At 45.5% G+C, this 15,883-nt stretch overlaps 1 protein-coding gene across 1 annotated transcript in view; it reads right to left on the bottom strand.

Annotated features, from left to right (window-relative positions):
* Positions 1-12,705, bottom strand: part of BBS10 (Bardet-Biedl syndrome 10) — a 66,491-nt gene extending 53,786 nt beyond the window's left edge. Inside the window, exons 1-2 of the mRNA XM_044277122.1 lie at positions 12,596-12,705; positions 10,902-11,104 (exon numbers count right to left, since the gene is read on the bottom strand). Of these exons, the coding sequence (XP_044133057.1) occupies positions 10,902-11,095 (194 nt within the window). The 5' untranslated portion in view covers positions 11,096-11,104; positions 12,596-12,705. The remainder of the gene's footprint in view (positions 1-10,901; positions 11,105-12,595) is intronic.
* Between the last annotated feature and the right edge of the window lie 3,178 nt (positions 12,706-15,883).

Raw genomic sequence — 15,883 nt, 5'->3', positions numbered from 1 at the left:
GGGTCATTTGTGGGGTTTTTCTACTGTCTGGGCATTGTAGAACCTCAGGAAACATGACAGGTGCTCAGAAAGTCAGAGCTGCTTCAAAAAGCGGAAATTCACATTTTTGTACCATAGTTTGTAAATGCTATAACTTTTACCCAAACCATTTTTTTTTTTCACCCAAACTTTTTTTTTATTAAAGACATGTAGAACAATAAATTTAGCGAAAAATTTATATATTGATGTAGTTTTTTTTTTTTTTTAAATGTACAACTGAAAAGTGAAAAATTGCATTTTTTTGCAAAAATTTAGTTAAATTTTGATTAATAACAAAAAAAGTAAAAATGTCAGCAGCAATGAAATACCACCAAATGAAATCTCTATTAGTGAGAAGAAAAGGAGGTAAAATTCATTTGGGTGGTAAGTTGCATGACCGAGCAATAAACGGTGAAAGTAGTGTAGTGCAGAAGTGTAAAAAGTGGTCTGGTCATTAAGGGTGTTTCAGCTAGGGGGGCTGAGGTGGTTAAAGATAGACACAGTTTCTCTTAGTTCACTTTATTGTTATATTACTGCTCAGTTATTCATTTTCCCATCATCGCATATTTTCGAGTGTTATACATGCTCAATCAACATGAATGGGATGCTTTACATGTTTCATCTTTTACCTTGTACTATTGTGCATGAATCTATTGTAGATGTGCATTGTCATTTATATATTCTTTAATAAATATACAATTATAAAAAAAAAATAAGATATGGACGGACCATAGCTGCCAAGGCTGAAAAAGGGAAGGAATATACTGAAGTAGGTCCTTCTGGTTGGCCAAAATACTCCAGTCTGACACGACTGGTCTTTCTTTACTCCACTGCAGCAATGACTTGTCTTAATGACTGTCAATCATTGGCCACAGTGGTCACATTTCAAGCTCAATGATGGCACCACTTTAGCCAGTGATTTGAAAGGTAAGTACAAATTTTGCATTACTATGTTAAACCATACTTACCTGATCTAACACAGTACGGCTAGCTTCACACTAGCGCTAGTACTTCCGGCAGGGTATATAACCTGCCAGATCTCTCTGCATTCCCAGAAGCTACAACGTTGCAAAACTGCCCCATTAACTATAATGGGGACCAGCGGAAATCTGGCCACAGCCCAGCAAATATGTCTAGAATCCTGCTGAAAATGCAAGCGCTAGTGTGAATCTAGCCTAAGGGATTCCCAGCGGAGACACTTTAAAGAGGACCTTTTTATCAGTTTAGCCCTAGTCTAAATACTGTTGGCCCCGTTGATTTCGGCGCCTTATATTATAATGAGCCGACTCTGTTATACTAGGCGGAGACTCGCAGTTTTGCTGGGGGCGGTTCTCTTCTCCCTGGCTATGAGCGCATCCAATAAGAGCACTCCGAGCAAGCCCTGGCTAAGAACGGTGCGCTCTGATTGGATGCGCTCACAGCCAGGGAGAAGAGAACCGCCCCCAGCGAAACTGCGAGTCTCCGCCTAGTATAACAGTCGGGTCATTATAATATAAGGCGCCGAAATCAATGGGGCCAACAGCGCACGAACGGTGGGGTCTTTGTAAAAAAAATAAAAATAATAATTAGACTAAGTCAAAACAGATGAAAGGTCCTCTTTAATCCTAGTAGAGCTATCAATTATTGCAATAAAATTTAACTATATGTAATGCACATTATATATATCTTTCCACAAAGAAAATTAAAAAGGGTTTTCCAGGATTTTAATATTGATGACCTATTCTCAGGATCCACATTATCATATCATCCACTTTTCTTTTCACATTACTGCATGTGCAGGCAAAATTCAGCATATTCCCTTTCCCTGCAGCAAATCCACTAGTGCCACATCTAGGTAGCGGCTCTATGTTCTGATTCCCCCACCCCATGACATCTGTATGTCTACAATAAATATGGAAAGGGACATGTCCGGTGTCGGCGCGGCTGCGGCTCTAAAGTGAATACGAGGAAGAAAGGATGCGGCTGCCGATGGGTTTTCGGAAACATTTCGGCGCGGCTGTCCACATCAAAATTATGAGATAAAAACCACAGTGTGAACGGGCCCTTACAGCTCCAGTACATGCTAACGAGTCCATATATTTATGAGCTCCTGGCTTTCTGGGCCCCCTGCCACTGACTGACAGTTTTTTCCAACTGAATCAGCAGCAGGTGGGCAGAAAAAGCCAGGAGCTTATGAATATGGGACTTATCGGCATGCAATACAAGGTTTTAGCAAAGTGGCTGGGTCAACTAAAGAAAGTAGGGATCTGTCACTAGTTTATGTTTCCCTTAGGACACCATGAAACTAGTGACAGATTCTCTAACCGTCAATACTTTCTATAATAAGCCAATATAGCCATGAATACAGCTCCCACAAAGGATGTAACCCAGATCTTCTACCCTCCCCACATGCTACAACTAACAAGATTTGACCATAATTTACCAGACCGAAAGCACGTGAGCTGAGAGAAAACTATTTTATTTTTTAAGAGTTAATCAAATCAAAATAATAACAATAAATAACGAACATTTAATCCGTGAATGCTTGAAAACTCTCAGATGATATGTTCACGGTATCTCCAGCCCTGCAGGTCTTCTGTCAGGTGCCTGGTCACTGATGGTAAGTCCAAGATTATCATTATTCAATACTGATGTTGTTATAAACGTCTGATGTTATCATGGTGGAACTGTTTTTGATGTTAAGTCCTTAGTCCATTGTCCTGATGTTGCAACAGCAGAAGACTGCACTAAGAAATCCTAATTTCTGGGCCTTTGCTCCTCTGCTGTTCTTGTTCTTTCTGAGACATTTTGGAATCCACCACTTTCTTCTCTTATGGATCTTTTCAATTTCCTCCTCTTCCTCACTGAGTTTATCAAGGTCAAAGCAATTTTGGAATCTTCTTAGTCCAATGATGTTGTTTTGCTTGTCCATATCTCCATTCTCTTCCTCGCCATCCTGTATCCACTCTCCTTCCTCATTCTTTCTCTCTTCAGGAATGGTCTCTAGACTGGGCCAAAAGACCTCTCCAAATTGAGAAGGCCAGAATACTGGCTCTGCCTCCTCAACTTTCTTCCTCCATTTCTCATCTGGGTAGTCCTCACTGTCCATATTCAATGCGTACAAACTGCTCACTGACACTGAAGATACTCCACTGTCAACTACAACCCTCAAGAGAATGTTAACTCTGCAGCTCCTTATATAATGTGTCTGATGTCACAATGTCCAAAGAACCAAACATGGACAGCCAATCAAATTCTCTCTTGTTTGCATGTGGTTCACAATCTCACACTGAACACAATATTCACTTATTTCTCAGAACATCAACAACCATATAAATACGTGAACAATTAGAACCACAAGTTCAGTATACTAGAAAACATATTTGCCCAGATTTAAGTGTCTGCACCTAGAATCTGTCTCAAAAGTAGAGCATATTGGCACAACTACGGTTTCTACAACTTCTTCCAACTTGCTTGAGAAGTGGAAAACGTTTAGTGGGAAAAGGGCATAAAAATTGTAAGCCCATATCTCCGCTTTGTATGTCAATTGCTTTGCTCCAATTCTTTTTTTTATCATGCACACAGAATATTTTGTCCGGTCTTTTTGACGGCCCCGAATGGAGTCTCCAATGCAGATGTGAACAAGCCCTTAGCCAATTGATAATTTTTAGAGTAAGAGAGAAGTGTCTAGCTGTTTACCACAATTATCATCCAGCCTGAGCCCCTGTGATAAATCTAATGCAGACAGCATGTTCACTGTAAGTTTAGGCCACCTACAGGCTTAGTAAATTTGCCCTATTCTGCTGTTTTGATAAAAACAAGAGTTAGGGTACTTTCACACTAGAGGCCCGGGACTCCAGCAGGCTGCTCCGGCGGGTGAACAGCCTGTCGGCTCCGTCCTATCGCTAGTGAACACAAGCCCCCAGACTACCGCTCCGGCCCCATTGAGTATAATGGGGGCGGGGCGGAGTTCCGGCGGCAGCACATGCCTGAGAGGCCGCTGGAATAAAAGTACGACATGTCGTACTTTTATTCCGGCGGCCTCTCGGCATGCGCTGCCGTGCCGCCACCGGAACTCCGCCCCGCCCCATTATAGTCAATGGGGCCGGAGCAGTAGTCCGGAGGCACACGTTCACTAGCGGTAGGACGGATCCGACAGGCTGTTCACCCGCCGGAGCAGCCTGCCGGAGTCCCGTGCCTCTAGTGTGAAACTAGCTTTAAAACGGTGGACAATGACTGACAACATTGATGTATGCCTGTATACATCGGTGCCCTTCAATCCCTGGAAATTGTAAGGGGGGTGAAAAGGAAGGTGCACCAGGCTAATATACACCGCAGACTTTAAAGGGGTTTTGCTTGATTCTCGGTTCGATCCATATTTATTCGCTGCGAATCGCGTTATAAACAGGCTATTTCCTGGCTGCAGCGAGCCTTTATAGTGGTGTAGAACACTGTGCCTTGCAGTAAGACACACAGGAAGTCTGCTGTGGTAGTGAAATGATACTGTGAGTCAGTATGACATGCAGATGACAGGCGTCACTCTTAGAATCACTGCAAAAACTGACCAAATAACTCAAGGGTGAACTCAGCCTTACAGGTCGATGTTAGCGCCAAGAAGAAGCGCACTCCTTTTACACCATCATCAGATGATTCCACATAGATGTCTACAGAACCTGTTTTATTAAACGCTTATACAAGTAGAGCCCCCTGACAGAGTGGAGAGGGAGTCAGCAGTAAGTTTGTGTTGACGTCACTGATTAATTTGCCCTTCCTCTGATCCGTCAGAACAATAAACCCCAAAAAACGAATCCTGTCTGTTGAGCATCCGCCTTCCTTCGGTCAGCAATCCATCAGTATTGCTAATGCCCAAAAAAAAAAAAAAAAAAACAGGAGCGGATCCAAAACAGAGCTGACACGTGAATGGAATATTTGCATGTCTTCTGTGTTTTGTACTTACTCCTGCTTTTGGCTACCAAATCATAAGCCAATTCTGATGGAACCATACAGGCCTTAGAGCTGCTACACAGAGAGGATCCGTTGTGCGTCTCATTTTTCCTTCCTTCTGACAGATCAGAAGAAAGGTCAAATAAATTATTATGTCAGCCAGGCTGAAAGGCAAAATAGTGCCCCAGTCATGAAGTGGAGAGGGTGGGAACAGCATGAGAAGTCCACAGAGTGGCCCGATGACATAATTGTGAGGTGGAAGCAGCATGAGGAGGCCACAGAGCAGCACAATGACAGAGTGTGGAGGTGGTCGTGGCAGCATCAGGAGTCCACAGAATGGCAAGGTGACAGTGTTGAGGTGGTAGCAGCATCAGGAGACCACAGAGTGACCCGGTGACAGAGTGGGGAGGTAGGTGGAAAAACCAGTATTAGCTGAACATGGTGGGTGAAAGAAGGAGCACTTGGCATCAGATTTGTGGCATCAGGAGGGTGGCAGCATCAGAAAAATACCTGAGGCAGGTAGCCAGAAGAAACCTTTTGTCAAAGTGTTGGTGTGGCACCATGGATGATCTAGTCTGATGCATCAGGCATTGGTGGGTGGAAATCCTGGCTGATCCACGCCTGATTCATCTTGACAAAGGTCAGTCTCTCCACATTTTGGGTGGACAGCCGAGTTCTTCTTAGAGTAACTGCGGCCACAAATCCAGTTTGGCTGTCCAGTAGTCCAGCGGATCTTCAATGTGGGGTGGCAGGTTCCTGTCCAAGTATGCCACCACCTGCTGGTTGAGGCTCTGCTCCAGGTCTAGATGCTGCTGCTGGTGAGTAGTTTCTTCACTAGGCGGGTGATGAAAGCTGCTCATCAGTGACTCTAGACTCAGGCTGCTGCTGATGGAGTTGGTACTGCTCCTGCCACCCCACCCCTCCCCAGAAGCCATGACAGTGGAACGTGAGCGCAGACCTGCGAGAGGATGGACGATGGCGCAGATAGGCAGCGGCCAACTGACTACATAGGATGCCTCTATAGTAGTTCAGTTTGTCCTCCCTCTCAGAGGGTGTAAAAAAGTCCCCCATTTTGGACCGGTAGCGAGGGTCCAACAAGGTGGAGATCCAGAAGTCATCCCTCTGCCGAATCGTGACAATTCGGCTGTCACTACGCAAGCAAGTGAGCATGCATTGGACTATTTGTGCAACCACCCGTTTCGCTACACATTGCTTGTGCTCCAATGTCCTCCTCCTCCAGTTAAGCCCCCACAGGGCTCATGTGGCCGTGAGATGTAGGCACCACGTCTCCAGTCCCCTGACCAGCCAGATTTACCTGCATCGGTTCCAGGACATGGAACAGTGGAATGACATTGTTAATCCCGTAGTCCTGGCGACTGACAAATAACGTGGCCTCCTCAATGGGCCTGAGCAAACAGCAGGTGTCACGCATGAGCTGCCACTGGCTGACATCAAAGTTACACAGGGGAGTACTCCTGTCCGCTTGGAAATCGTTTATGGCCTTTCTCTGTTCGTACAGTCGGTCCAACATATGGAGGGTGGAAAGTCACATATCAGCCTATGTTGGGGGATGCAGTTCTGCCGCTGCAGCTCAAAGAGGGTGTGCTTTGCGGTGTACGAGTGGCTGAAGTGCATGCAAAGTTTCCTGGCCATTTTTAGGGTGTCTTGTAGATGGGTGGAAGACTTCAGGAACCGCTTGACAACCAGATTGAACACGTGTGCCATGCAAGGCGCATGGCTCAGCCCTCCTTGTTGAAGGTCACCATGGTTCCGATTTTCAGTTGTCGAGGAGAAAGATAGGATTTCTTGATGAAGGACACGGAGCAGTTCCTCCCCTGTGTGACTCCGTTAGCCCAGGCAAACAAGGTGCAGAACAGCGTGACACCGCCGTGTCTTGCACATGTAGTATGCTGGAGTGGCACTGTGAATTGTCCCTGTAGTGGAGGCTGAGGACACGGTGGAGGATGAGGAGGCAGAGGCGGACATTGTCGCAGGACCAACAGCGTGAGAACGTGGCCAGGACCAAGCAGCGTCACCTGGCCAAGTTGCTGGTGTGGCTGTGCAGGACCACATCATCTGAGTTTGGTACTCCGAAACGCGTCTGGAGTTACGTAGCAGTGTATCAGTGAATGTGATACAAAGAATGCGGTTACTAATATCATTGACTTGAATTCAACAAAATCGCTATAGCACAACAGCCCAGATCGGATGAAACCACGCTGACATTTACCAGCCAGGAGATCCAAGAGCAGCCGCATATTTAATAGCATCTGGTGGCCGATTCAAACAACAGGTACCCGATCACGTGGAATGCCACGTGGGACTCCGCATCAGCCAAGCCGGTGAGCAAATATGAATACCAGATCGGACATTAATCCACTACATGGTAGTTGCAAGATCATCAAAAGGAGGATTTTCTGAAAATTGTGGACAATTCACAATAACATTTTATTTTTATTCTTTTATTGACCAATTGCAGCAATGTTTTGATTTATGCATATGCCAATTTAGTATTTGGATTGAGTGCAGATTTGCACCCTTGCAATATACTTATCTAGTTGTTGTGAAACTGCAAACCAACACGAATAGTAAACAAGTTATAATTATGTACATGAACTTTTGCAACTATCAATATATTTGATTCATTTTTATTTACTTTTTATTTTTAATGTCATTTAGTATGTATTTGTGATAATAAATATATTTATTTTATATATAAATACGCATATGAATATTCTGTGGAACACCAGATAGCAGAGTTCCCTCTGATTATATATATATATATATATATATATATATATATATATATATATGTAGAGAATCGGACAGCACTCCAAGACTTGAAAAAAGTAGAAATCTTTATTCACCCATGTGAAAAATAATAGCAATTATTTTTCACATGGGTGAATAAAGATTTCTACTTTTTTCAAGTCTTGGAGTGCTGTCCGATTCTCTACATATATAAGAAGGTGAAAGCTCATTCCTTTGGACACAGCACCTGAGCCAACAGACTGGTGCCGCCAATTCCTTTTTTCTGTTATACGTATATATATATATATATATTCTTTTAGTATCTCAATACTGTGTATGTAAGTGTGCGTGTCGTGGGATGTGCACCTGGATCATAATTTTAGGCTGGTTGCGCCACTGTGACTTGATTTATATTTTTATATTGCCACTAATACACGGGAAAAAAGGGCTTTAGAACAGATAACTGCATCGCTGAACAGCAAATATATAAATATATTTTACTTTTGCCACTAATGCACGACAAAAAGGGCTGTAATTTTCGCACTTCACTACAGTTGAAATAAAACCGAAGGAAGGAAAGGTGAATTGAGGTAATAGAAGCATTTCATATCACCCATACCTTCCTCACCATCCATGCACCTACAGAAGGATCTCCCACCACTGTCAGCAAATGGGTGGTGATGGACGGGTACCCTTAGTGAATTATGACAGAGAGTCCTCATTTCACCCAGCGAAGGCCAAGGGGATGTAACTTTGATCCGTATCTCCAGTGTCATCCGGAAAAACGGATCCAGTATTTATTTTTTTCACAGATTTGCGTGGGCCGGAACAACGGATCCGTCAATGGAAATTTATGCCGGATCCGGCATTACGGCAAGTGTTTAGGATTCTTGGCCGGAGAGAAAACTGCAGCATACTGCGGTATTTTCTCCGGCCAAAAAACTTAAGAGGAACTGAACTGATGCATCCTGAATGGATTGCTCTACATTCAGGATGCATTAGGATAAAACTGATCAGTTTTTTCCCAGTATTGAGGCAGGGTGTGATGCACGGGGGGCAGGGTGTGATGATCACACACTGCATACATACATCACAAACTGCACCACATACATTACACACACTGCACTACATACATCACAGGCTGATGCTGTCACCTTGTTCTGTGCCTCCATCTTGATGTCTGGACATAGTCATAGTCTTCTTGATGTCTGGGACATATCTGCTATGGTCCTTGAGCAGTGCACCCTGCTCTCGTTGGTACAGCCATCCTCATGAGCTGGCCCTACTCCTTTCATCTCCCGCCAGCTTCCCCAGCTGCAGAGGTCTGTATTGCTCCGGTGCCCGCCCAAACTAACCAATAGCAAAGCTCCGTGCTGTGAGGAGCTTTGCTATTGGTTATTGCATGCACAGGCAGCATCGCTGAGCTGCCTGTGCCGTTCACAGTGCTGAATGTAGGGGAAAAGTCTAAGGCAGGGCTGGCCAACCTGCGGCTCCCCTGCTGTTGCAAAACTACAACTCCCAGCATGCCCAGACAGCCTACAACTATCAGCCTACAGCAGGGCAGCCGCAGGTTGGCCAGCCCTGGTCTAAGGCGTATTGGTACCCCTTAGACTTTTTCCAGGGAGTAAAATGGCCTGAACAGGTGTCAATGACGCTTGTACAGGCGTTATTGCGACCTCTGTATGGAAGTACTAGATATATCATCAGACTCTGCAGACAAGCACCGATCTACAACGGCCAACGATTTCACCTACTGGTAAGTGATGACAGAGGCTACAGCCCAACAAACAGAAAACCAGCAATCAGATGTAGGTCAGCAAACTGGCTGGGGCACTTACAGAGGGTCTGTCACCTCTCCTGACATGCCTCCTTTACCAAATGCTTGTATGACATAGTTCTGGAGAACCTCTTCTTACAACTCTGCATTGCGCCACTCCTCTGTTATTCCTTCTAGACATTTCTGAATAAATTGGCAGCTGGATGTTACTGTGACACTGTCCCATCAGAGCTGCCTGTGTATGAGCAAGGAGAATTGTAGGTCAATGCATCCATAAAATAGCAGTAGAAATGAAGGAATAGCAGAGTTATAAGACGAGATTCTCCAGAAGTGTTTCTTTCTTGAGGAATATACTATTTCAAACCCACAGGCTATGTAGTGTAGCGTTCCTTTACATGGGAAGGCGATCTAGCAAAGGAGACCGTGGAGGATGTGGAGGAGACTGCTGCATGTAAATGTACTGATCTCCTCCATAGTATGGGGAGGAGTGATCGCTAATGCCATCGCTCTTCCCCATACTGATTTGTTGCTTCCTGGCAGCAGATCGTGTTAACACAGCGCCATCTGCCACCGGGAAACAAGGATTTTAGTGTTCACACAAAAGATCCAATTACCCGATGAACGAGAATTTAGCTTGTTCTTCAGGTAATCGGCAGTGCATTTATACCGCCAGATCATCGCTAATGAGCGTTACTAGTAATGCTGGTTAGCGATAATCTGTTCAATTGTCGACCTGTGTAAGGGGCCCATTAGAAGAGTGGTAAGTGTTATATAAACAGTGACTGTGACCGGGCTGCAGCTCCACTGTATCTATAACATGGCAGACAATGAGCTGAAATTTGGACAGTAAGGTACACAAAGGTACAGTACAGAATATAACAGCACTGTGAAGTTATTTTACACTGGAGGTACACTTTAAAAGGGCATCTGTCAGCAGATTTGTACCTATGAAACTGGCGGACCTGTTGTACATGCCCTTCACAGCTGAAGGCTTCTGTGCTGGTCCCGTGTTCATATGTGCAAACATTGCTGAGAAAAATATATGCCAATGAGCCTCTAGGAGCAATTGGGGTGTTGTCGTTACACCTAGAGGCTCAGCTCTCTCTGCAACTGCCGAGTCCTCTCCAATTTCATTGACAAGGCCAGACATGATGATGTTTTCACTGCCTGGCTCTGTCAATGAAAGTGCAGAGGGCGCAGCAGTGGCAGAGAAAGCTGAAGCCTCTAGGTGTAACGGCAACGCCCCCGTTGCTCCTAGAGGCTCATTCGCATATATTAAAACATAATTTTCCCCAGCAATGCGGGCACATATGAACATGGCACCAGCACGGAAGCCTTCAGCTGCCAGGCGCACATGTAACAGGTCAGCCAGTGTCATAGGTACAAAACTACAGACAGATGCCCTTTAAGTAGAATAATTATGCTTGAGTACCTTGCAACAGGGTGATCCAATAAAAGGCACTCCAGAATTTGTCTTCCATCTTTGGTAATGAGAAGATTGCCAGTGGATTTAATAAACAACACCTGTCCTCCTTCAGGACCAAAGCAGCCAAGAAGAATATTCTCCAACGACTCAGCCACCTGCAGGATTTTACCAATGTCTAGATGTTCTGTATGTCTTTGCATGTCTGCTACCTATCATAAAAATATAAGGTAGTCACTTTAAACAACATAATATCCTAATAGAAAACACGAGTGAGCGGTCACACTGGCCTGGAGTCTGATGGTCGGAAGGATCCGATGGACTCCTCAACTGCCACATTCTGTACAGCCAGCTGAAATAATACAAGTGTGTCCCAAAAGAGGGTGTTCAATAATAAAATAACCTATTACTCCCTGTTACACCCCACTGGTGACGGTTTACTTGGCGGCAACATCAATTTCTGCTGTGGATTTCCACCACGAATTCCACCCCATTTAGGCTCCATTCACACGTCCGCAACGTGTTTTGCGGATCCACGGAGCCGCAAAACACGGAAAGCAGCAATGTGTGTTCCACATTTTGCGGACCGCACATTGCCGGCACTAACAGAATATGCCTGTTCTTGTCCACAAATGCAGACAAAAATAGGACATGTTCTATTTTTTTGCGGAACGGAAGTGCAGACCCAGAAGTGCGGGTCCGCAATTCAGTGTCCGGGCAGCACGATGTGATGCCCCATAGAAATGAATGAGTCCGCAATTCCGTTCCCCAAAATGCGGAACGAAATTTAGGACGTGTGAATGGAGCCTTAATGTAGAGGCGGAAACCCAGAGCAGGATCCACGTTATACACACAGATTTGCCACGGATCTGCCCCTGTGCAGCTGCAATTCATTGGCAGGTGTCGGGGTCGACATAGATTTTTGATAACTTAAAGAATAACTAAACCTTTAGTATGATGTCCCTAATAAAACGTTTTGCAATATACTTTATTTATTAATTTAGTCTTTTTCTTAGTGTTTTCCCTACCTAAAGCGCACCATTCACCGTGCCCTAAAACTCTGTTCTCTGTACACCGCTGACAGCTCAGTGAGGTTTATGAATGGGGCCGCAGCACAGTGAGTACGGGCAGGAGGTTCACCCTGTGCCCATGTACTCTGCCAGGATGAGCTCAGCGGGCCCCTGCTTCTGCCGGACATGCTCTTAGCTTAGCAAACAGAAGCAGGAGCCTGCGGAGCTCATCCTGGCAGAGTACATGGGCACAGGGTGAACCTCCTGCCCGTACTCACCCTGCTGCGGCCCCATTCATAAACCTCACTGAGCTGTCAGCGGTGTACAGAGAACAGAGTTTTAGGCGCACGGTGAATGGTGCGCTTTAGGTAGGGAAAACACTAAGAAAAATACTAAATAAATAAATAAAGTATATTGCAAAAAGGTTTTTTTAGGGCATTAGGGACAAATTCTTAACATTTCATTCAAAGGTTCAGTTCCTCTTTAAGGGAACACTTGTACATACAGCATTCGGGGGCGTCACCATGGTGCTTGTGCCAGTTTTCTGGGCTCAAAAAGTCACACATTTGCGTTGTAAATGTTTCCCCTGTTTGGGTTAATAAGTAGGAGGGGCCCCTGAGGGTGAGGTCACGTGACTGTATATAATAGGCAGAGAACAGCTCAGAACGTTCCCCTCAGCGCCCGCATACTAACCTCTCCAGCCGTCAGCCTCTCGCCGTCTCCATGCCAATCACTAACCGGAAGGAGCGCGGATGAACCAATGAGGAAGCCGCAACCACTCTGCCTAAAGTCACGTGACACCACGTGACCGCGGAGTTTCGCCTACCGCAAGATGTTTCCACGAACATTGCCAAATGCTAAAGCGGACGTCTCGTGCGCTGTGCTAATAAAGACTACAGCTAATGGTGGCAGGGATTGAGGCTTCCAATGTCACGTGACGTCAGAAGGTCCTTACGGCGCATGAGTATAGAGAGGAGACAGAATAGGAGATGGGGTCCTGGTGCAGTGGTGTGCCAGGGAGGTGTGCAGGGCACTAGCATTGGAATGTATAGAGAGGTAGGAGGGGAGGCTGCAGGAAACAACTGGTTTGGGAAATGAGCACTCCCTCACAGAGTGCTTAAAGGGGTTGTCTCACTTCAGCAAGTGGCACTTACCATGTAGAGAAAGTTAATGCAAGGCCCTTACTACTAATGTATTGTGATTGTCCATATTGCCTCCTTATACTCTCGTTTCAACGCTGATGCATTGCAGGGTGGTCTGTAACCATAGAAACGAGCAGTGTATAATGTGATGGAAAATGAATCCAGCCAGCAAAGGAAGCAATATGGACAATCACAATACATTAGTAAGTGCCTTGTATTAACTTTCTCTATGTGATAAATGCCACTTGCTGAAGTGAGACAACCCCTTTAAGAGAAGAATTACAATGTTATCAGATGATACTAATAGTAATCAACACAAAGAAGGATAATCTAATATGGCAGGGATGTGGGGTCGCTGGAGGCTTAGGCAGAGAAATGGCGAATGGAGTTCACTATGGATAGATGTAAGGTCCGGCACATGGGCTGAGGAAACGAAACAATTCTGTAATAAATGGTAAACCGCTGGGTGGAACTTTCCCTGAAAAAGAGCAGAGGTCGCAATAATGCCTCCACAGATTATTTTAATCTCTGAAAAAACATCTCATGCGTATTTCTGTGTATGAGACTTTTTTGGGTCCGGAATTCCCTGCTGTCCGCATCATTAATCCTGGAGCAGGCGGCAGGGACTGACGAGATCTCATAGGCTGCACCGCACTCCGGATCGCCATGGGAGCCCGGCACTGACTGAAGCCAGGTGCCTGCTGTAAGGACCGGCATTAGATGGACTTATGAGGGATCGGTTATGTCATACTAATCTAATCAATTTGTATGAAGAGGTAAATTCTGGACTGGACTGGGGTGAGTCAATGGATGGCCCCTTTTACATGCTCTGGACTCGCAGTATGGTCACTAACAAATCTCTGAGGCCCGCATAGAACAGCTGTAGTTATACTGAGGATACATTAGGCCCCTTGCAGACGAGTGAGACACTCAGCCTGACCTTCCAGCACTGCTGGGGTCACATAGCATTGTATTGATTTATGATGCTATGTAACCCTTAGAGGTCTGGAATGTATTGGATAACACTGGCAGCATTATGTCAGTGTCATCTAATACATTCCAGAAATGTAAGGGTTACATAGCATCATAAATCAATATAATGCTATGTGACCCCAGCAGTGCTGGAAGTTCAGGCTTGGTGCGAGTCACTCGCTCGTCTGCAAGGGGCCTCATGTATCCTCAGTATAACTACAGCTGTTCTATGAGGGCCTCAGAGATTTGTTAGTGACCATACAAAATATCCCAAGCTCTTAACATCTCACAGAGCACTCTTCAATTCATCATCGGCAGGGCTGTCCAGTAGAGCACTGATTAGAGAAGCAGAGATCCACAGGTGGGAGTATCTGTCCACAGGACAACTATTAAGCCTCATGCAGACGTCCTTGGAACACTGTCCGTGAGATACCGGACTGGCATTGCAGGAGCGCATTGGTTGCTATGACGCCGTGCACTTTGTGCCGCTTCTGCTGTACAGTAATACATATACAAGTGTATTACTGTACTGCGACGGCACAAAGCGCACGGCGTCATAGCAACCAATGCGCTCCTGCAATGCCAGTCCGGTATCTCACGGACCGTGTTCCATGGACGTCTGCATGTGGCTTTAGTCGTGTACGCCACAAATCTGGTCTTTATGGAAGAGTAGCAAGAAGAAAGCCTTTTTTGAAAGCACGCCCGTTCGCAGTTTGCCACAAGTGATGTGGAAGCAGGTGCACTGGTCGGATGAGACCAAAGTGGAACCTTTTGGCCTAAATGCAAAGAACTACGGGGGACATTTACGATCAGAAATACACTTATATTAGGTGTATTTCTGATGCAGATTGCAATGCAAAGGTTATTTGCGCCACAATCAGTGACTTTTCTCCGCTGACGCCAGGTCTGAAAAAGTGGGCGTGGAAGGGGACGGACTGGCACGCCTGTCTCATTCATCATTTTGTTTGCCTGTTAGAAAATGGTCTAACATTTAGCTTACATTTAGACTGGCGGTGGATATGCCGAAGTTACGTAGAGGCCGGCGCCTAATGCATTCTGAGTGGATGCGGATCGGCTCAGAATGCATCAGTATGGCTCCGCTTGGCTTCCGCTCAGCAGGCGGACACCCGAACGCAGCTTGAAGCGTTCGGGTGTCCGCCTGGCCGTGCGGAGGCAAACTGATCCGTCCAGAGTTACAATATAAGTCAATGGGGGCGGATCCGTTTAAAGGTAACACAATATGGTGCAGTTTTCAAACGGATCCGCCCCCCATTGACTTTCAGACGGATCCGTCACTGGACGGATCCGTCTGAATACAAATTACACTTAGACTTTTTTCTGAAATATAATGCAAACGGTTCCATTCTGAACGGATACCATCGTCTGCATTATAGGAGCGGATCCGTCTGTACAGATACCAGACGGATCCGCTCCGAACGCAAGTGTGAAAGTAGCCTAAGCCTGGTCTGTTAACAGGATTATATCGGGTCAGAAACCAACAAGGTAGCGTATAACGTTATGCCAAGACACGGATAGGTAACAGCACACTACTAGTCAATTGCACAAAGCTTTGTGCAATTAACTAGCAGCGTGCTGTTACCTGTAGTTCTACTAATCACATTGTATTTAAGCCAAGGTAGCGTGCACCTGCGCTCTCAAATTTACTTATGGTATTATGGAGGGGCTGGTTCGTTTGTTTTTATTTCCTATTGTCACTGCCACTAGGGGGTGGCGCCCCCAGCTGGTGAGTTTGAACCGTGCACCACCACCACCCATTTACCATATGCTTTTAATTAGAAAGATTGTATAGCTGTATTCTACCTTGCCCATATAGCAGGCTGACAGCCGGGGAGAGGCATGTGTAGGC

This window comes from Bufo gargarizans, chromosome 2 (assembly GCF_014858855.1).
Source record: "Bufo gargarizans isolate SCDJY-AF-19 chromosome 2, ASM1485885v1, whole genome shotgun sequence".
Classification (NCBI taxonomy): domain Eukaryota; kingdom Metazoa; phylum Chordata; class Amphibia; order Anura; family Bufonidae; genus Bufo; species Bufo gargarizans.
This window is presented reverse-complemented; position numbering and strand designations above follow the sequence as displayed.